The following is a 21,772-nucleotide window of genomic DNA, read 5'->3' as shown; positions in this document are numbered from 1 at the left end:
CACAGGTAGGCCAATACATGCAATTCGAAACGCATATATTGCTCGGGGCACCAAAGTAGGAGTATATTTGGTATTATTCCTTGCCTCGGGTTATCATTTTATATATTGTTAAACCTTTTTTATTATTATTATTCAAATATTTATGAAGACATATAAGTTCTTCACAATGTTTTCCGTTGCAAAATGGCTATTTGTTCATATGATCAATACAGATAACGATTAAAGACGCTATTCTAGCAAAAAATAACGCGCTCTTCCATACTACTCTTCTAAAGCATGCATCCTCGTCCTGTGGCTTTTAAAAATGTGCTCTCGGTGATATCCGATCACAAGATATCGGACCTGCAGTTTCCGAATGACTATAATCCCATGTCGTCAATGCGGAATATTCAGAGATCTTTTTGTTTCCGGAATATTCAAACTCCGAACAACGGAAAACCTAAATAAATCTAAACGTTTACGTGTGCGCGTGTGTGTATATATACCAACACACGCGCTCTATGACGCTCTGGAAAGGTATAACTTCATTATTACGTTTATACGAATAATACATTATTTGAAGTGTTCACTTTATACTGTCATGCAATTATAATTACCTGGATTTGTTGCTTTGATCCCTGATCGAACAATTACTATTATTTGATGTCATTTACACCGTATCTGTAAATGAAATCAAACTGTTGTTTAATATAAACCCATAAGAGCACAGCAGATTAGTTTTTAAACTTTTTTCAACTGGTAATTTTTACAAAACTTAGTGATTAGAAAGCTAGCTGTCAAGTTTGTGCCCAGGTTTTTGTAGCTCTAGTCCGTTATACTATTTTATGGTCTCTTGTTTATTGTAAAATCTCATTCATCAAATAAAAGTTGTACGCGAAAAGAAAACAAAACTAGCAAAATGAAATTTACATTAGGTCGGAAATTATTCTGACAAGTCCCAACAGTGTTACACAGACAGAACCTCGTCGGAGTAAGGACGAGGTTGCAGTTTTTCTCTAAATAGTATATAATGGAGATGCTGCTATGGCCTTACGACTAGATTAAAGTGGTTCTCAAGCGTATTTAATTTCAGCCATTTTCTAATAAAATAAGACAAATAACATTAGGCAAAGCCAGTTTTGACTATGACCCAAAGAAGCTCAGAGTAGGAAAACTTGTTTAGCTTATAAATAATAAAGTAATTTTTTTGTCCAAATTTGTACTTATGCGCAAGACTGTCGATTTTATTAAGTAGATAAGGTTATAAATATTCAAGATAGTTTGTAAAAAAAGGCAAAAAGGTTTGATGTTCCACATATAACATAGAAGCCTTTAAATACCCTTATTTTAAAAGCAAAATTAATTTATACTTTAGTGATAAAAGGTTTATGCTGTTAGATTGAGTTTTAACACTGAAATTTTTTTTAAATTTTGAATTTGCAGGAAAAATCCAAAAAGATTTTATCTGTAATCTCTTTTATCAAAAATATTCGATTTCCTTTAAAAGATATTCATGTTAAGTGCATGATTTGTTTTATTCTGTTGACTATCATATTAGCTTGTTTGAGTGAAAAGATGACATAGAATATTTTGCAAGCAATTAGAAAGGTCCATGCAGTGCTTATTCAACATTTCTTTTAACGATTGTTGGTAGTTTGATTCACCAAAGGTCTTCGGAAATGTAGTAGGCCCACAGTAGTGGCTAGGCCCACAGTAGTAGCTAGGCATACAGTAGTAGCTAGGCTTACAGTAGTAGTTAAGTATATGTATTTGTCTACTAAGGAGCAGATAAATCGATGAGTGTTCGTCAAGTGGTCGTCACTTTTAAGTGACGATCACTCGTCGATTAAAAGTGACGATCACTCGTCACTTTTAAGTAAAGCAGTAGTTAGATCATCTTGACCATTAACTTACCGCCTTAGCATTTCATAAATATAAAGCTGTTCATAAGTTTCAAGTATTCTGGGTTGGATTCTGAGTTCTGATTAATTTATCAGCGCAACTACGAGGTTTTTAACGATTCCTAAAATACTCCTTTTTATTTTCTAAGATGCCTTCCAAGACTAAACGATCCGGTTTAAGGCGGAAACCTTTGGTGGTTTCCAATGAAGACACCTCATCTAGCAAAAAAATCGATGCATATTTTCTTCATACGCCCACAGATGATAAAACTGACATAAAATTGGGATTCACTGCAAAGTCAGATGCCAGCGATGACGCGCGTGTTTCTAAGAACGGCAAAGATGGTGGGTATCATCACAACATACTGCTTAGCTATCTAAAACTTTGAGAGATATAGGGTACAAATTGTAGACTTGCATTCTTCCAATGTTCTTTCATATGTTTTTAAAGATTTTAGACAACTTAGCCTTCACTTGGTTAGCTTAGTAATAATTACAATTTAGATTATGTTACTGAATTCATGCTAACATTGTTTTAATGTGCGGTGTAAGGTTAATGTAACATGTATGTCGATGAGACAACTTTGATTGTCGGGTAACTCTAGCATTATAACATTCCTAGAGGAACAACCAGCTTTTTGATTGGATAGGCATATCCACTGTTTATTTAACCTAAAGTTGGTCAGTGTGTTTTGCCGGGTCACTCTTCAGATCTCTTATGTATGTGCTCATCGCAGAGCTGACAGAAGATGCCAAGATAGTGTCAATAGGCTGCCTGTCTACGCCTGAGGTGTCTCCTGAAAAAGCCGAGATGACTATAAAGAGCGAAATAGTAATAACTGCATCTTCGCTCTCAGAGATGGTTGCTGACTCAGGTCAGCAGCTGACGAGCTCATCGAGCACTAGTAATAGCTCGGACTGTTCAGCATCTTCTCCAGATGTCAAGCCTCGTAGGCGTGGACGACCTAACAGCGGGTGAGCAACTGTTTTCTCTCGAAAGATACGCGTTTAAAAGAGGTGTGACAGCAACTAAGTATGCATATTTTGCAAAACTCAAAGGACAGACAACATCATTTTAATCAGGAGTTATTTCCTTTTGTGACAATCTATAATCATGTAACACTCGGGTCTATGACAGAGAGGAATTATGGTCATTATAGAAATGTAAATGCAGTTTATTATAAGAACTTCATGCTACAAACAATGTGATATTAGTGCCTTTTTAACTTTTGGTTAAGAGTATATAATTATTGTTATATAGAGCTTGGTTTAAAATAGCCTATTAATTATCTTGAAAACGTATACCGCTACGCGAGTAGTTTTGATGACGCCTTCATCGTGTATAAACTTAAAAAACATTTTTAAGAAATATACGTTTATACAAATTCTATTTAAATCAAGACAAGCAATAATATATCGCTACTCCCTTAACTTGGAGGTCAGCAAAGTTTTATATTGTCTAGATTTTCTATCAAACATTGAAATATTACAGAAACATTTTTTTATCAATATGAACACTATTGATTTTTCAATGGCGCTGTATATATGCCTGTATGAAGTATTGCATAGGCAGCAGTAAAGGTGTATAATTGTCAACATTTGAATACACCGTTGCATAAATGGCAGACTGAATGATGCGAGCGAACCTGATACGAGTTTGAACTGAAATTTAAATGTGAAATTATAAATTTTGTACAATGTTTATGTCCCGCTTCGTCTAAGAAACTCCAAATGATGCGTAGTTGAGATAGTGTGTATAAAGTTGGTTGTATATTCACTATATATGAGTATTTATGCAATTGCCAGTAAATACATCAGTAGAAATTCTCTTGTAATCCAATATGCATACATTTGTTGCCTTTGACTAAACTTGCCCATGTTTGGTCAAAAAGCCGCATATTTTGGATATTTTACTGCTGCAAACTCTCACTCGTATAGTGGCAAACCGCAAACAACTTACCAGGGATCTGCTTTTACAGTTGGTTAGCCACGAGGCCTAGAATTTCACCATCATGTCAGATTTGCCTAGCCTAAATCCTCAACTTGAACGTTTAGTTAGCTTGATTACAACGTGTTTCTATTGTGAAACTTATGCAACTTTGATAGATGCTAGTACCTTAGCAGTCTGATGGGCCATGGGAAATCGTCAGTTGTAATAAATATATATGTACATTTATTGTCAGTGGCCAGTGGCGCTGTTGTTAGAGTGTTGGGCTCCCATGCTGAAAGTTGTAGGTTCGAATCCCATACAATGCAATCTTTTTCCCAACTTTCAACCATGGCTATGGATGGAGACGATTCTTATCATAGTAAAGATGAAAACTTCCCTAGATGAGAGCTTGACTGTCTCTCTATTTCTTCACTAATATACTATATGCAATACTCGAACATGTACAAGAGTATCTGAGTTTGTGCATTTCGTAGTTGTCTTAACATTGCTAAAGTAAGACGACTTCTGGATAGATTTTGCATCTGTTATAGGAAATCAGAAGCTTCCAAGTCCAAACAGAATCATCTCTTGACAGACTTTTTTCCTGTCCGTAAAAGTTCCAGAAAAACAGCAAAGAAAATTCAGGTATGAATGTCTGTCTCAAAATATTCAATAGTTAACATTTTGTAACGTGTAGATGAACAGGAAAGTAGAGAATATTTTTTTTGCGTGTGGGAAGGTTTTGTTGCAAACATGTGGAAATTCTGTTGCATAGCCATTGAAAAAAATCATGCGCTACATGCCATGGCATAGATCAAGAACACAGTTTTTTACTTCTGAGCGTTTTTGTAGTTCACTCACAGAATTGTGGTGCTGGTTATATTTTAGTGTGTTTTATTTGGACATGCATCCTTTTAGAAAATGATACTAATATTAAAGTAAAAATATAGTTTTGTTGAATTATTAAAATGTATAATTTTGTAACCTGTCATGATCACTGATATATATATATATATATATATATATATATATAGATATATATATATGGCTGCCATTACGCATGCTCAACAATATGGCTGCCATTACACATGCTCAACAATATGGCTGCCATTACGCATGCTCAACAATATGGCTGCCATTACACATGCTCAACAATGTGGCGTTTTACGTGCTCATGAGCTCGCAGTGGAAAGTCCTTGCTCAGCAGTTTGCATGGCGCACGTTCTACAAAACATTTCGCTCCTGGCAGAACAGTCATGTCTTTTGACTCGTCTATCCGATGCAGTTTATTCACTCCAGTTGTTCCATCATACGCTCGTAAGTAGTGAAACATTTTCTGTTCAATTTTTTCTACATCTCTGTTGTTTTTTGCCACCTGAGCATCTACCTGTGGTTTGTCGTGCTCCCTATCAAGCCGGCCCTTGAGATACTGACTATAAAACTTGAGGCTTTTGCCTTGCACCAGGTCTACGTTTTCCGATTGGTCATGCGTTTCCGTGATGAGCACAGGTTCAGCCTTTACTTCTGCGGATACGCTTAAATCATAAGCTGTTCCGTTCTCATCCTGTTCCGTGATATGTTCAAATCCCGTGTACCAGTCCCTCTTTTCATCCTGTTCCGCTTTTTCTTCCAGCAGGATGTCAAACTCATGAAGAGGTTTTGACGGGTCCAAGGCCTGATTATCCGATGCCAGTTTTGGAACAGGCATCGGTTCATGATAGCTTTGGGAAGCTGCAGTTTGCTTAGTTGTGTTTTTTGTTTTGGTAACATTAGTGATTGGATCCAATGTTGGGCGTTTTGTAGGCGGGATAAGCAGGTCTACGTCTGAGCTGTTGTATTTCTTTATCTGTTCCTTCAAGGTAGCAATGCTTCGCGGCGTACGATCATTCTTGAGTGGTTGTAGAGAATAGGGAGGTTTGACGTTTCCCCTTTTGTCCTTTTGCTTTTTTCGCAATTCAGCTCGATCCTTCATCAGCGACCTGAACCAGACCATCATAATTGCATTAACAAGTTATCAAGAAGTATGTTGAATAAATCTGTCTTTAGATTTTTCATCTCCACTTATTTAAGCATCTCAGAATGAAATTTAATTTGTCAATAAATACGACCTAAGAGTTTTAAAGAAGGTCGGTCCTAGAGAAATGGTAAAATAGTTACCTGTAGTACGGACCACCTTCGACAAATGGTGAAATCAATGGCGTCTCGTCTTTAAGGTAGGAAGTTATTAGTGACTCAAACAGCCTTTCCTCTCTGCTCATTGCTGTTGGTGTCTCACTCTTGGTCCTGTACCAAACGCTAACATACTGTTGAGGTTGTTCATAACATCTTATAACTTTTGTTATGCCGTTTTCAAATGCTTGAGCTTTGGAAAATAATTACTGAAATACTTTCTCTGTTATGTAATAAAATGTATATTAGGCCCTGGGATCATGCAGTCGAGAGTTTCATTACTGGAGAGTTTCATCATTATTTGTTGAGCAACTGTCATAACATCAAAGTTACCATGTGTTTCAGAATCTTGCTAATATTTCATATTGCTCGTCAGTCATATGTATTTATAGTTTTGTTATCAATTATATACATATGTTAATATTTATAGATATATATATATATATTTGATGATATTTGATATTACATGTTAATATATAATATATAGATGTATATATAAGTATATGTATATTATATATATTACTCAAGTAAATAATTATCTAAAACATAATTACTTAAGTGAAGCTAGTAAGGAGTAAGTACACAGAGTACACAGCTAAATCAATAAATAATTTGAAAAATAGTTTGCACATGTGTATTTAGCTTTCAGCTACTGTCAATTTCAAGGATGAGTCGATCCTTTCATCATATATATATATTATTAATATGTTTAAGCATTTAATTTTTGTTCTTTATTTTGCCAATATATTTTTTTATCTAAATCTACGTAGTTTTCAAATTATGACATTGTCATAGAAGCTCTTTAAACCTGTAAATGTCTATAGTCTACGTAATAACATAATTTAACATAATTAACTATCTGAAATAGCAAGGCCTGTTAGGAGATAAATTTCTGATACAAATATATACGGAATATCGAGACAAGTATTGCAGTAGAATCTTACACGAAATTGGTTTTAAGATAAAATAATATACAAAATCGTTACTCTCTCCTTCGCATGTCCGTCTGTTGGTTATTGTTAGAGTACTTTCATAAATATATTTATATATATAATATATATTGCATATACTATATACATATTATATATATAAATGTATATACATGTATATATTTTTATACATATAATGAATCTAGATTATATATATATATTATGTATATATTATATATATATTTCTATGTATTATATATATATATGAAAGTTCGCTCTGCGCGATCATGTTAATATCTTAACTGGTAAGAATTACAGCATATAGACTTTAGATAAGATTGTGCGAAGGCGTGAACTACATACTAATATTTATATTGGCCAAATATGCCATAGGAAAAACATTGACTCTTGGTCTGCTCAAACAAGATGTCAATAAAGTTTTAAATGCCAAGTCCTCTCTCAATATCATTTCACACTCTTGCATCAACAGTGATCAAGTGATAAGTGACAAATAAGTTGGTAAACACAATATCAATTTTTTAGTTATTAATTTACTTCACGGCTTCTTTAATTTTTATCAAGTAAAAACTATATTTCTACTCGTATGCAAAACCCAACAAGTTGATTTATATCTTATGTTATCATGTTCAAGCTGCAAAACCTATAACACATTCATTAACTCTGAATGTGTTTAGTTGGTTATGTTCCTATAAGAAAATCGGAACGATTACATATACATATGTCACATATATATATATAATGTGTAATATTATACATATACATGTACGATTACATATATAGTTTTAATGTAATGAAAAATTTGCAAATAATTTCCTAATGTTAAGAGAGAAGTGAGACAATGTATGAAGGCTAGTCAGAGTTGTTTTACCTTAATATTAGGTGGTTAAATAGCTCTTTTGTCATAGCATGAAGACAGGACAACTGTTCCCCATTGACAGAAAACTTCTCGAGTCTGGTGCTCCATGTCATATGCGCCATCTCAGTCAGAGCAGTCAGCGTTGGATTGCTCACTGTATGCCCCATATTGTTGGCTAGTTTTAAAAGCCTTTCCCAGTTCTCCTTGTTAATATGAAACAATTTGCTGGAACTTTCTGTCACAATGGTTTGTATATAAGAATTAATTCCAAGAATCTGAAAAGAGAGCATATCTTTTGTCGTCCATCTGAAACAGATATGTGAATGATAATATTGTTGTCATGACAACTTGTGTTGGATAGAGACATACATGCTCAACCTCTCCAAATGTAATAGTAGGTCCACTTAAGCATAAATCTCGATGCCTATTGCTTTGAAAGCTCTCCGCTTCAGAGTAACCTCCTCGACGTCGTATCTGAAGAATTTGATTTTGCTAGAATAGTTTGCATTTTGCAGTAAGAACAGTGAAAGCGTGTCACAAGTTTTTTTGTCAAGTTTACAAAGTTGAAATGTTAGAGAAAGTGTAATGTTTTCAGGTTTGTTAAGCATTCGTAATGGCTGCATTCTTACATGTACAATGGGCACTGCGAGGGATCTCAGAATCTCTCTGTGTCCCAAATATCGTTGTTTGGAGTTGTCTTCCATACTTCTAATTTTCCTGAAACCAGCATTGGCTGTATCAATGTCCTGTTTGGAGTAATTACTGTTGTTCACTGTTACCTTCACCTCTCCTTCTATAAGGAAGAAGAGGCCATTGTATGGCTGTCCTTGTTTTAGGATAGTCTCCCCGGCTTTTTGTTTCATCTACAATATCAAAGCTACCTCTTTATTGCTGTTTTCATGTTGACTATCTTTAATTTATGAACATTGTTTGTTTTAACTTTTATTGCCAAGATTTTGGATGACTAATCGGCATGTATCGTTAATGTTGCTTTGTCTCAAAGTGTGTTTGGCAAGTTTTGACGATAGATAACTCTGGGCATATAAGTCGTTCATTTCCGTGTAAAAAAAATTATCACACTGAGAATTTTATTGCACTGATAGAATTAAAGAGCGTACTTACAGCCAACTCCAGGAGTGTGTTTGCATACCTGTATAACACTATTGAGCACTTGTGCCTGCATCTTGCTAGGCCAATGGGCAAACAAAGGATGTTGACTAACGAATCCTCGTATCAATGCTTGTTGTTTTGCTTGAAATGATTTGATGCTCTTATTGTAAAGGTCTCTCGCTACCACTAGGAACACTACCTGTATAACAGAATTTACCACAACAGTTAGATTTGTCACGATTTTGATTTTGAAAGTAAATGAGACAAGCAATCGAGCATTCAGATGCAGGTAATGAGTAGTTTTATCTGTCAGTATTGCATGATTTTCATACATCGCTCTCGGTCACGCAGGAAGCTTCCCTTCTGTTGTCACTGTTTAGCAATGCGAGTTCACCAAAGGACCTTCCATCACTCATTTCAGCCACTTTTTGTCCTAGTCCCTCTCTTGGGTTCGGTTTGGTCGCTGGTTTCTTTAGTTTTGGTGTGACCTGTTGTGTGATTTTGAGTTTGGTTAGTGACCTTCTGAATCGCTGTCGGACTGATGGTCCGGTTTGTTTGTCTTCTTCGGCTTCACAGTTTTCTGGCGATGGCTCGGGTGTCGGAGGTTTTTCTGGCTCGTCATCGGATTCTAGCAGTTCACTCAGCAAGCTTTTTTTCTTTTCCATAACTAGAATATTGTTATGGTGTTATGAAGTAAGAAACAACCAAGTTAGTTTTCATCATATGTCAACCAGTGATTATGAACAACGAGTTGTCTACAATCTAGTGAAGGCTACTCTCACTCTTTGGCGTTCTATTAGTTTAATTTGAAAAATGTTTTGAAATTATCTTTGCTTATATAGAAGTGTTTTGGTTAGCATTACAAAACAAATGACATTTGCTGAGTGTCATGATCATCGGTCCGGCGACAATGAGCTCGTGGATTCAGTTCACCTACCTTCATTTACATAGACTGATACCTTCCCATGCAATATAATGTAAAAAGCATCTCCTTTTTCTCCTTGCCTAACCACGACTGTATCTTTGACTAGCACTTGGCATTTGCAGCTCTTCATGACATTGTACACAATATCCTTGTCCATATCTAAAACAGTTGCTGTATATTTTTGTAACATTCATAACTCAGATTACCTGCAAAAAAACATTCATTTTGCTTGAATATGTTGGTAATGAGGGCTCATTTCATTCTGCACGCCGGACTTATTACCCTCGGTTTACTAAAAGCCTCGAAAATTTGCACTGCTATTAGTGATATTAGGCCTCAGTTGCATGGTGATGTCCACAATAGACATTTCTGTTAGAAATTTATGAATTGCTGTTCATTGTAGCTTTCACGTCTTATATAGAGTGCTCTCTATACGACCTGAAAGTGCTTGCTGTATAGGACACTTGCTGCTCAGCAAATAGCTGGATTTGTGTTTAATAACTTGTTTGGAAATCATTCAAACTAAGGTCTTGTGACAACTTGAAGTTGTTATAATACAATCAGTGATATATGAAAATCATATGATATATCAATCCATATGAAAATCATATGATATATCAATTCATATGAAAATCATATGATATATCAATCCATATGAAAATCATATGATATATCAATCCATATGAAAATCATATGATATATCAATCCATATGAAAATCATATGATATATCAATCCATATGAAAATCATATGATATATCAATCCATATGAAAATCATATGATATATCAATCCATATGAAAATCATATGATATATCAATCCATATGAAAATCATATGATATATCAATCCATATGAAACAATGTTATTAAAACTAGATGAGCTTTTACAAATCTTGTGTTTTTTTTCCATTAGCTGTTAATCCTGTGAGTTTTTTGCGGTGCCACCTGACTCCACAGCTCTACCTGACCGTGTCCTATTTTAAAAATTTAGATTGACCAACTGTTAACCTTAATATATTTAACTAACGGGTCCACTACTTCTGAGTCACTTTTCATTCTCCGCATGAAGGTTTAGTTCTGCGCATTGTCGTGCAAACTCAAACTGCTAAGCATTCGGGTTACAATTCACTGTTGTTACCTGGCCTGCTTGGTGCGGGTCGGATTGGCACAAACCATGAATTGTGTCATGCGGAAAGAAGATTTTTCCGGTAAAGCTCTCATAGCAATCGCCATCTGGCTCACCTCCTAATTGGCCGACCAGCAGAGTGCTTGAACATTTAAAAATACGTTGTGGCCACTGCTACTTGTTAGGTTATAAGACAGTTTTTGATGGACATAATGCCATGTCCTTTCGGAAGCACAATTAAAAGACTGAAATACGGGTAGCTCAGACAGGAAACCGACTAAGGCACATCAATTCACAATGCCTAATGTTTGCGATAAGAGTAACTCTGTCGCTTGGTTCCTGTAAGATTTTTGAAGTTGTTGACAGCCAATGGGCCAAGTTGTACCTGTCAATGGGTGTAGCTCTGAGTATGCCCAGTAATCTCATGCCTTCTTTTCATTTCACCTCTAAGTTAGTCCATTTTTGACGGTATAAGGTTTTAAAGTAGCAAATCATTGTCATAAAAAAGTTGAGGCTTAATCATATAACATTTGACTTACCAGCGAACAGTGCTGCACTCTTTTGTATCCAGTCGCTAATGGCGTGCAGCTCCCTCCGTGACCGCTGCGCTGGGGGATTGGACGTGATGTTGATAACATCCCTAAAAGTCAGCTCTTCTCTAGTGTCAAAGCCACTGCTCGGACGCGCTGCCATTGCTGACTGTGCTGCCAAGCGCTGTAACTGAGTAGGCAAGTTAGAACCCTTTTGAAATCTTTGCATTGTATCGAATACTTGATGAAGTGTGAAATAGATACTCTTGGTTTTGGTGGTCTGTTTGCACGAGGATCTAAGACTAAGTGTTGTCAAAATTATGTAAACCCGTGAGTTGTGCGAAAAAGACAGTACAAATATTGGGATTGGATTAGGTTAACGTAGAAATGGTGAACGTTGATAAGTGTATTTGTTACTCGTCTTACGCCTTTTCAAGTCAGAGAATTCAAATTGAATGCGTTGAGTCTCCGCCCATGTCTCATACGCGCGGGTGCTGTCGAGTGTCTATTATCTGCAATCTCATCACGCATTGTATTGTATTGATGGGGTTTCCAATGGCTGTCATGGCATCAGCCTATAGAATGAATGGAGTTAGACGGACATTTAGTTGCATATTCTGTCATATGAATGCTCTAATGTTCTCTACCGTCTGCTGGGATGAGGGACTTGTGTCTCGTCTGGTCTCAGCAGCAAGGCGTGGACATGGACAGCTGGCCATCTATGAGCACTTGGGAGTAACTATTTATGCGCCAACAATTAATATGCCGAATAAATTGTAGAGATATTATTGGTGAGACTTAATTTTAAAATGCTTTATGGCAATGCAACGATGGACACAGAGCCTTTATAATCATTACTCTGATACTAGTAGTGTTTCTGTTTCTAGAGGGAGCGGGATGAACTGATGAGGAATCTCGTTTTGGATGAGTGCGAGGATGGTTTGAAGGTCAGTTCAAGTTCATCAAGTGATTTATGTCACGCACTCCGGATATATGGATAGCTCCAAAGGAGTTTCATGCCATGTGTGTTGTTTGTTAGCCTTAGATTCAATACAAAGTACAATGCAAGGGAACATTCTCTAATTTTTACTATTTAACGATCAATGTTGACATAGAGATGCTTGCTAATCGAGTTTAATTGCCTACAGATTGTTGATTAATAACAAGGCAACGTTGTAAAAGATCTTGAGAGCAAATTGCGAACAGTGTGCCTATCTAATATTAATTGTCGCTATGTTTCCATGACGCAGGTAATCCGCAAGTTTGAGTCACCCGCAAGGAGGAAACAGCGAAAAACGCAAGTCAAGCAAATTTTGATACTCGCAAATTTTTATTGAGTATTTCATTCTTGTGAAACGTAGAAACGGCACATGCCGATGATGCACCAGTAAAATGTTGTACAAGCTATTCCAATTTAAACATTTTTTTACATATCACTCATCCTTATTTCAATTTGAAGAGACAGGAGTGTGCTGCTATGGCCTTTTGGGTAGAATTCCTTATCTTTTTTAACAAAGCGCCTGTGTTGCTCCACACCTGTAACTCAGCATGCGCACAATTCCAAATTTGCATAATTCGTACGATAAAAACATTCTGTTAGAAACCATGTTGGTTGTTCCTACAGTTGAGACTAACACCCGGAGTATGTTTGTCGAGATGTCTGGAACGACTGTCTTTGTAGAATGGCACTTGCTCGTGGTTGTCTAGAGGTTATCATTCCTATTATTCACTTTATAACAAGTCACCATAATACCACTACTGGAGTGTTCCGTGTTAAACTGTGTTGGCACCACTTCAATGTTCCTCTATGAATGGCAATGGTCGTTATACCGCTTTCTGAAGTGTCTACAGCACTTTCGTCTTCTCGTGCTAAGTTGCAGGGAGCTTTAGAAAAATCACTTAGATCAGAGAAGATGAACTGCAGATCTGCTGTAGCAATCATTTAGATGTGATTGGTGGATTACATTGCTTCAATCGTCTAGCAATGATGAGTTCCTTTGCGTAGAAACCTAATGAAATAAATAGTGAGATGCTGTGAAATTTAAAATGGTTTTCGCTAAAAGCTATTAAGACGTATCTGTGAAGACGCTGATTTGAACGGTCTTCTGCCTCAACGTATGGATGTCAAATGGCTTGTTCTAAATAGCTGGTCAAATACTCATATACCGTAAAACCTCTATTTAAACGGTACGGCGCTGAATTTTTCAACCTTTCCCCTATAGCAGCATTTTATTAGAGGTGACGTTTAGATGGAGGGTATTGCTGTATCTTTGACTAGTCCATCAAAATTTTGGGACGACCAATTTAACGTCTTTTATGGGTGAAGTGATACTGATGTTGCCACTATTTTACACTCCTTCGGGTGGATCAACATTAATGCCGTCAGCCTCAGCATTTTTGCTAAACCGTTATTAGTTACGTCGAAGTTGAACAAGGAACTACTTTGAGTAAAAAATATTAGTCAGATGCAGTTGTGAATTATTCCGATAGCATTGCTTTCAAAGTTTTAAAGAAAAAACTGTAAGGCTTTGGAATTAGAAAATGGACTTCAATATGCCAATAACAATGAATGCTATTACGTCGTACAGTATTCTTGAAGAGTATTCCCATCGTTCATCAAAACACTTTGAAGTCTTCAGGTCAGGTTGTAAACCCAATTATGGACGAATCTGAAAATAGTTGTATGATGTGTCACAAACACCTTTGTGACTTTGAATCGGAGTATAGTTCTGATGATTGAGGATCGATCTTCTCCAGTACACCGTCAATAAAATTATGGCAACCCCTACAGCTGCAATGAAAGAATTAATTGTTATTAATGTAACCGAGTCATTATTAATGCACTTTTGTGGACATTCTTCTACTGATCACTTCCTATTGTGGGTTTATAAAGATCAAAAAGTTTCAAAGTGTTTGTCAAATAAAGGTGTCGTTCAACTAAAGGTAGCGTTCAAATAGGAGCTTTATGGTAATGTGGTTTTAAACTATCTAAAAACTTCATGGGAGTTATATTATCACTCTACAAAGCTGGTTGTTAGTCAAATAGATTTGTGTAATGTATGTTAGCAGAGGCCTAGTGTACGCATACATGAGATGGCGATATACACGCATATAGCAATCGGCCACCTGCTTTGCGTTGCTCTTCTTGACGCTGCAATTATAATCTTGTGCAAAAATCTAGCTTCAAAGATTTTTCATTCATATTTTCAAAGACGAATATTGATGCATCTTGTATAATGAGATTGGAAAATATGATTTCCATACTGTATTATTGCTTTTCTCTCTTTATTGTTGGCATTTGACAGCCACGAGGAGGAAATTGCGTGTCACGCTTCAAACAAGATTCTGATTGGCTTTGGATTACGAATACGTAATTATGTGAAATTGTATTTACCTCCGTACTCTTCATCTTTGTAACTGTGTGTCAAAACAGCCAAATTTCACACAATTAAATTGATTGCTTAGCAGGGAAGTCTGCCCAAGGCACACAATTACTTTCTTACTATGATGATGCATAGCCTTCCCATTTTATATAGTTTTGTCTTTTGCTCCAGAATGCTTTTGTGCTATTCGCCTCATCATTAGTCATATGGTATCATAGTTATTACATTAGTGAGCAGATCAGTGGCTGACACACAGTAACTGGGAGTTATCAGCTCATTTTTGTCAGCAGTAAATTGGTCAATTCTATTTTGGATTTGAAATTGTTCACTTTTTGGCCAATTCAAGTTACTTGAAAATATCTAAATAAAATTGGTTTTCCTCCTAGCAAAACATTTTAGAAGTTGCTGGATTGGTAGGCGGAATAATGTAGTACATCCCACGCTGGTAATCATCTCACGCAGGTAGGTCGTCTCTTGCAAGTAGTTCATCGCTTTCATACCCGTGTTTCGAACCTGTAACGCACCTCCTGCTGCAGTTATTGTATTTCATGCTGTAGGTAGTGCATTTCATGCTGCAGGTAATGCGTTCCATGCTGCAGGTAATACATTTCATGCTGCAGGTAATACATTTTATTCTGCAGGTAGTATATTTCATGCTGCAGGTGGTACATTTCATGCTGAAGGTAGTACATTTCATGCTGCAGGTGGAATAGTACATCTCATGCAGGCCATGTCTCTCCTACAGGTAGTGCACTATGAGGGTAAGGGCCGAGGTATAGCCGCATCAAAGCCTTTCAGTAAGGGAGACTTTGTGGTCGAGTATGCAGGGGATCTGGTAGAACTGAAAGAAGCCAAGTTTAGAGAACAACACTACAAAAAGGACGTGAGCTTTGGCTGTTACATGTACTTCTTCAGCCATGCCGGCAAATCCTACTGGTGAGTTATAATTGTTTTAGCTTGGAGGACAGGATGAGACAGTCAATCAGATGCCAGTTAAGGCCTGGTTCCCATATACGTCGCAAAGCACCGGCGACAGCACCGCAGGCTATTAGTGGTGAAATGGAAACCTATGCGCCGGGTACCGACGAGGACCGCCGGTAATTGTTGGCGGCAACGCAATAGTTTAGCGCTGTTCAAATTTCGCAAAAGGCCGCAGGCAAAATCGTCCCGAAATGCACTGTACAGGTGAAGGTCACCATTATAGAAATGGCATGGCGAGCGAACATTTTATTCGATTATGCAATTATGTTTAGCGATGCAGCTTTTATGTGAACAGATGCCGTCGAGGCTAGCGTCACAAGCGTTTTGCCGCTCAAGTTACCGCCGGAGTCTCGCAATCGATATGGAAACCAGGCTTATGGCTTTGTTAGACACACTGCAACAGCGAATGAAAAATGATCACAGAGTGCCTGTGGGACGAATGAAATTTGCTGAAAATGAGTTCAACCTTGGTTTTCGATTGTTTTAGATCTCAAACTAGTATATATTGTTACAAAAAATTGTATATTTTCTGCTACTAAACGAAAACCTGTAATTCGAACAGCCCTGAGATAAGCTGAGGAAACTCAATGACCCGACTCGTTTGCTGAATGACGCAACTCTCTCCCTCATTATCTTTATTTAAAGCCGTATTTAAAGATAAAATTGCACAAAATCTTTGCAGATTTTTCTCGGAATGTTTCAATATTTTTTTATCATTTGCGATTGCTTTTAATGTATGAGATGATCTGATTGCCAGGATGCTTCAAGATTAAAATCAACAAAAGCTTGATTGCGTTCAAATCGCTCGAATGAAAAATAAGTGCGAAATGATGTCACTAATTGCTATGTTACTATAGTTGATATCGGATATTGCGCTCAAGTTGCAGCGTTACGCGTCTCTATTCTTTCGGTCTTTTTGCAACTATGATCGTCATAGTTGCACTTTGGCATGATCTGAGCGTTTTAACTATTATGAAGCTTTATAAATTTTAATTTTGAAGCATTCTGACAGTCAAGTTACCAAACATCCAAAACATCAAAAACGATCGCTGACCTGTTGTAAGCATTCTGGGTACCAAATACTGACAGTATTCCTTGTTGCGTACTGTAACAGTGTACTATTCTATTTCTCCTTAGAATAAAGCATACCAGCTATTTCATACATAATTATACTTTATGCACAAGTCTGAAAAACAAGGCTGGTGTACGAGTTGCTGCAGGTACGGTAATACACTTCCCAGCCTATTCTTCTCTATTAATAGAGTATTTATGATGAGTTCAGTGTACTTTAAAAATCACCTGTTCTCTTACTATACAGTTCATTGTGTCAAATGATATCCAAATGAGTCGTTTTTAGTTTTGAAACAAATTCTTTACATTGTAATGAAAAAATGATTTCGCAATTGAAACAAATCGCTTTTTGAACAGCCTTCTGGAATCGTTGGATATCAAAAAAATAAAGTTTTGTTTACTGGGTTGTGGACGATGGAACAATTGAAAATGAGGGTCAAGTAGCTTCACTTAAAGGTTGACTTGCAACAAAATTCACATTACAGTTATTTGGTATCAAAAGATTCACCATGTCTTACTCTGTTGTTTTGTAGGTGCCAAATGTGTGGAAATGTGATTACAGGCTCTTAAACGCTCAAAAACGAAAAGCTGCCGTAGATTGGAATCTTTTTATTTATCTGACGTAGCCATGACAGTTTGGTTATTGTCTTGTCACGTGATGTTCTCACGTGAATTGAAAAGCCAATAAAAAGCTCAATATAAACTTATCGTAGCACTAGTTTATGACAAACACTTCAGGTTTTACCGAAGACCCTGTATCAAATATAGATGCTCGCTACTTTACAGTTTTTTTTCGGCTTGATCTAATCGGCAAGTCGTAATTTGATCATGTGACCCAATACTTCGCAAATAATTTTTGCAGCACTTTTCGATTATCACAGGTGACCAACAGGCTCGTCATGATTATTAGACAACGATATGTACTCCTTCGAGGTAAGGTTGAAAAATTGAATGAATTTTTACGGTAAGGTAAGTTATAAGATATCAGTGCTAAAAGTGACAGCATTACAATGACGATAAAACAGACGCGTAAGAACAATAGAGATGGTTTGTGTATATTTGTGAAATTATTTCGACGAATAAGGTTGCATGAAAGTGTAAACAGAAACCATCTACCACAGCTACGTCACATTTGAGCCGTTTTGGAAAGAGAATCCAAACTACGGCCGTCTCGTGTGGCTGCGATTAACTGTTTGTTTTTGAGCTTTTAAGAGCTTGTAATCACATTCCCTCATATTTGGCACCTACAACACAACAGAGTAAGACATGGTGAATCTTTTCATATCAAATAACTGTAATGTGAATTTTGTTGCAAGTCAACCTTTAATTAAATACTCAGATAATAAAAGTGACAGCTCTGACTCTGATGGTTAGAACTTTTATGGTAGTGACAGTGTTGTCCTAAGATTTCTCTATAAATTTAGCCTAAAGTTTAATTTTTTAATCTTTGTTTGAGAATTTCCAACTTAAAAACAAATGTTTTTTGTGTAAGTTCGGTAAACGTCTCCGAGTTAGAAAACAAATAACTACTTATGTTGATGACATGATAGCCGATTCAGATTTTTCTGATTGCACTGATAATTAAAATAGCAATAGTAACACTGACTCTGATAGTGGTGAAAGTAATGGTTTTGTAAGAGTAAGGAACATTGTAGATGATCGGTTTAGCTTCGTAGCTTCATATAGCTTTAGCAATGCACACAATCTATGTAGTCACTCGCCTTTTTGTAATGAGCCTCTATTTTATCAGCAAAAGTTATGGAAGGTTTTTTAGTCTAGCAGCTACATAGTTCAAAGAGCAAGAATAAGACAGCGAGCACCATTTATTGAGTGGTAGAAAATCACATATCTAGTCATTGCTTGGCTTCAGTTTTCAGCTCGTTGTGATTCCATAAGGAATGCGAAGTTAGTAACTTTATAGTTGCTTATTGTCAAATAAACGCAGTTCATCTTTGAAATAGGGTCAAATTTATGAGAAGCGAACTATAATATGAATTATTTATAAAGCGTGCTCAGCTGTTAACTAATATATTTCATTACATCGGAAGTTAGCTGGTGTAAACCAATGGTTAAATGGAGTTAATAAACCGAAGATATTTTTGGTTACGTACTTCCAAGCTGCATGCTAGCGCTAAGCAAATGATTTCTAAAGTCTATTATAGATGTTGACAATATATCTTTGTTTGTCATTTAACCTATATGCAATGCTTAGGGCTATCAACTGGCTGCCAAAGTGTATTGACTATAATCAGTATGTTAAATAGTTCAATGTAGCTACCACTATGTTACCAAAAATCACCCGAATACATACATAAACCATTCTATTAGACGAATAATGTGTTTAAGATTATAAGAACATGTAAAAGTGATATGATGTTAGGAAATGCATATGCAGTATGTATTTTGAAGGACCATTTTACCATCATTGTTGAAAAAGCTCACCAGGAAGGATTCAAGTGTTCAGTCTTTCTGCATCTCATTTAACATTCAGCATACATGTTAATGTAAAGATCTCATTCTTCTCTTCTGTAAATTGACTGGCTTAGATCACTATAGAGTTGTCGTTTCTTGATAATTTTGGTTTTAAAGATTAGACAACTCTAATATTAAATGTTATTGTTTAGTTCATGTTATTTTTTTGAGAATGTCCAACTGTTTCAACATCTAGATTTCATTAATGTGTTTGGGGCTTCAAAGCAGTATCAGATAAACTTATCCTCATATTTTATGTTGCTGTACTTGTCATTTGAGAAATGACACAAATTGAATGAGTTAATCCTATGCTTTAGCATTGATGCAACCAAAGAGTCAGAGCGGAAGGGAAGGCTCCTCAACCATAGCAGAACTAAAGCTAACTGTGTGACTAAAACACTCGATATTGGTGACAAACCTTATCTTATACTAGTTGCTAGTCGTGACATCGAGCCCGGTGAGGAACTTGTCTATGACTATGGAGACAGAAGCAAAGAGGCTATGGAAAATAATCCCTGGCTTAAAGACTGATCTCAGTGTCGATGCTTTATCGCCTTCAAAGTTATTTTAATGTCACCGCAATCATGTAGGGAATCGGAGAAGTCTAGGAGAAGTCTTTATTAATTCATTGATCGCGAGCCAATCAACCATTCATCTCAACAGGAAGCAGTTTGGATTTTACACAGTTGGCAAGTTATATTTATGTGACTGCGCACAGACTATTCTAAGACTACTCTACAAGCGTGTCTCATCTACTCACAAGTACATCTCACCACAGAGTATATGGTATTATATACACCAGTATCCGCAGAATTTTTATGTAAGGCTTGATTTCAACCCTGTTTGCATTTAAGCGAATGCACTTATCTTTGCACATTCTGTGACATCACATCCTGTGACATACAGTAATCTCGAATTGGTCTTGACACACTATTTAAAACTTTACAAATGATAGGCTTGACCAGTGTCAAATGAAGTTGTCATCCTTGCTTCGTTTTCAACCCACTGGCATGGTAAAGCTTGCGCAAGACCCATTCTGTTTTTATTTGAAGTGGGCAATCATTTTCACAATTTTTTATCTGATATCTTTTCAATGTGTTTTTATTTAACTCTCACTTCTCTTGTACATAAAAATGTATGGATGTGAAACAATGTACATACCTATACTGTATGATTGCTAAGTATTTAAACTATAAAAGCTACAACCTACACAATAATGTCTTTTCTTTTGGGAGTTTATTTTTTGCTGCTTGAACAGGTTATTTACGCCAACAATTTTTTCAGGTACATTATTCATAGCGATAAACTACGCTTGACGAATTATCTTCTACTTTCACAAATAACATTAGTGAGTGGTCGCTAATGAGGTGCATCAAGAATTTTCACATTTTCATTAAATGGAATTGTAAGAGTTGGCTTAGGATCCACAACACGGCGTGGGTTCTGAGCAGCTTCAAAGATTATTTAGTATAATTTTAAAGCCGAGGTTATGGTAACTAGTAGAAACCGAAAGGCCAATCGAGTACGAGATTTTCGTTTATCGATAATATTTCGCCGCATTGGTTTGTGTTGTTTAATTATTTTAACGCTACATTTAAATGTGTAATGTAATTTGAAATTTAACTAGTGGATAAAAATACAAGCATAATTTAACCGAAACTAATTTTATTGTACTTTATTTCAACTTTCCTTGTTGTTACTTTTTGACGCGCTGTCACAAAAATCAATTGAAATGCTGCACCGCATGTAGTGCATCCTGCAGCGAGCATTACGGCGAGTCCTAATTGAAGTGTGACTAGCTTTGCTGTCTATTGCTTAATTGTTCAATGGTTACGGTTTTTCGACATCACTAGTCAATTACAGTTGTCTAAGGTAAAATTATACAACGCCATTAGCTTAGATACATAAAAAATAGCATAGATAAAAACGTTTTGTTTTTAAGAGGAACACATCTACTACAATTTCTACAAAGTGTAGTCTCTCCCTTTTATTTTCTAAATATAACGTTGATCTTACAGTTGATCTAAGACAATTTGCAGAAATTTTAGATAAAACTATTTGTGTATGAAGTACTAGAAAATATGCATAATCAACGTCGATATGATCGAGTCACTTGGGAAGCATCAAAAGAGACAACTCGGTTATCCGAAATGTGATAGTTTGCTAAAAGATTTTAAAGTGAACTCGCCAAGATTGAACTATTTGGCGTTGTAAGAAAATTGAATAATTCACCTTTTCCCTTATTTAAAAGTGTTTGAAGTACACATTAATGATATATAGTTTATATATTTTTCAGTGTACTGACTCATTTTCATTAACATTTGTGTTGTAACGTGTGATGATTGTCAGTAAAAACCTTCTTGTTTAGAACAACTGTCATGAACTGAGTTG

At 36.2% G+C, this 21,772-nt stretch overlaps 2 protein-coding genes across 3 annotated transcripts; one reads left to right on the top strand and one right to left on the bottom strand.

Annotated features, from left to right (window-relative positions):
- Positions 1-414: 414 nt before the first annotated feature.
- On the top strand, positions 415-20,585 carry LOC137389984 (histone-lysine N-methyltransferase set-1-like). Of its 2 annotated transcripts, none has more exons than XM_068076188.1 (7): positions 415-516; positions 2,030-2,225; positions 2,618-2,855; positions 4,362-4,455; positions 12,362-12,421; positions 15,603-15,793; positions 19,699-20,585. In XM_068076188.1, the coding sequence occupies exons 2-7, from the start codon at positions 2,030-2,032 to the stop codon at positions 19,910-19,912; spliced, it is 993 nt and encodes a 330-aa protein (XP_067932289.1). In that variant the 5' UTR covers positions 415-516; the 3' UTR covers positions 19,913-20,585. The 2 variants fall into 2 exon arrangements, with proteins under 2 accessions (XP_067932289.1, XP_067932290.1); XM_068076189.1 differs by having other exon boundaries at positions 12,362-12,425; positions 15,607-15,793.
- On the bottom strand, positions 4,949-11,637 carry LOC137392107 (uncharacterized). The gene is made up of 8 exons (XM_068078733.1): positions 11,484-11,637; positions 9,833-9,979; positions 9,228-9,562; positions 8,421-8,648; positions 8,151-8,259; positions 7,798-8,077; positions 5,968-6,093; positions 4,949-5,789 (listed from the first exon to the last, which is right to left on the bottom strand). Exons 1-8 carry the CDS (start codon positions 11,635-11,637, stop codon positions 4,949-4,951), a joined length of 2,220 nt encoding a protein of 739 aa, XP_067934834.1.
- Positions 20,586-21,772: the final 1,187 nt, after the last annotated feature.

This window comes from Watersipora subatra, chromosome 3, assembly GCF_963576615.1.
Source record: "Watersipora subatra chromosome 3, tzWatSuba1.1, whole genome shotgun sequence".
Taxonomy (NCBI): domain Eukaryota; kingdom Metazoa; phylum Bryozoa; class Gymnolaemata; order Cheilostomatida; family Watersiporidae; genus Watersipora; species Watersipora subatra.
The sequence above is the reverse complement of the archived record's forward strand: the minus strand, read 5'-3'. Positions and strand labels throughout refer to the sequence as shown.

Excerpts from the sequence above, each read along its gene's own strand:
- LOC137389984 (XM_068076188.1), top strand. The coding sequence starts at position 2,030 with ATGCCTTCCAAGACTAAACGATCCGGTTTAAGGCGGAAACCTTTGGTG. Across the intron at positions 2,856-4,361 it reads CGTGGACGACCTAACAGCGG|GAAATCAGAAGCTTCCAAGT; the intron begins GTGAGCAACTGT and ends CATCTGTTATAG. Across the intron at positions 4,456-12,361 it reads AAACAGCAAAGAAAATTCAG|AGGGAGCGGGATGAACTGAT; the intron begins GTATGAATGTCT and ends TTCTGTTTCTAG.
- LOC137392107 (XM_068078733.1), bottom strand. The coding sequence starts at position 11,637 with ATGGCAGCGCGTCCGAGCAGTGGCTTTGACACTAGAGAAGAGCTGACT. Across the intron at positions 8,260-8,420 it reads GATCCCTCGCAGTGCCCATT|ATACGACGTCGAGGAGGTTA; the intron begins GTACATGTAAGA and ends CAAATTCTTCAG. Across the intron at positions 5,790-5,967 it reads GAAGGTGGTCCGTACTACAG|GTCGCTGATGAAGGATCGAG; the intron begins GTAACTATTTTA and ends GGTCTGGTTCAG.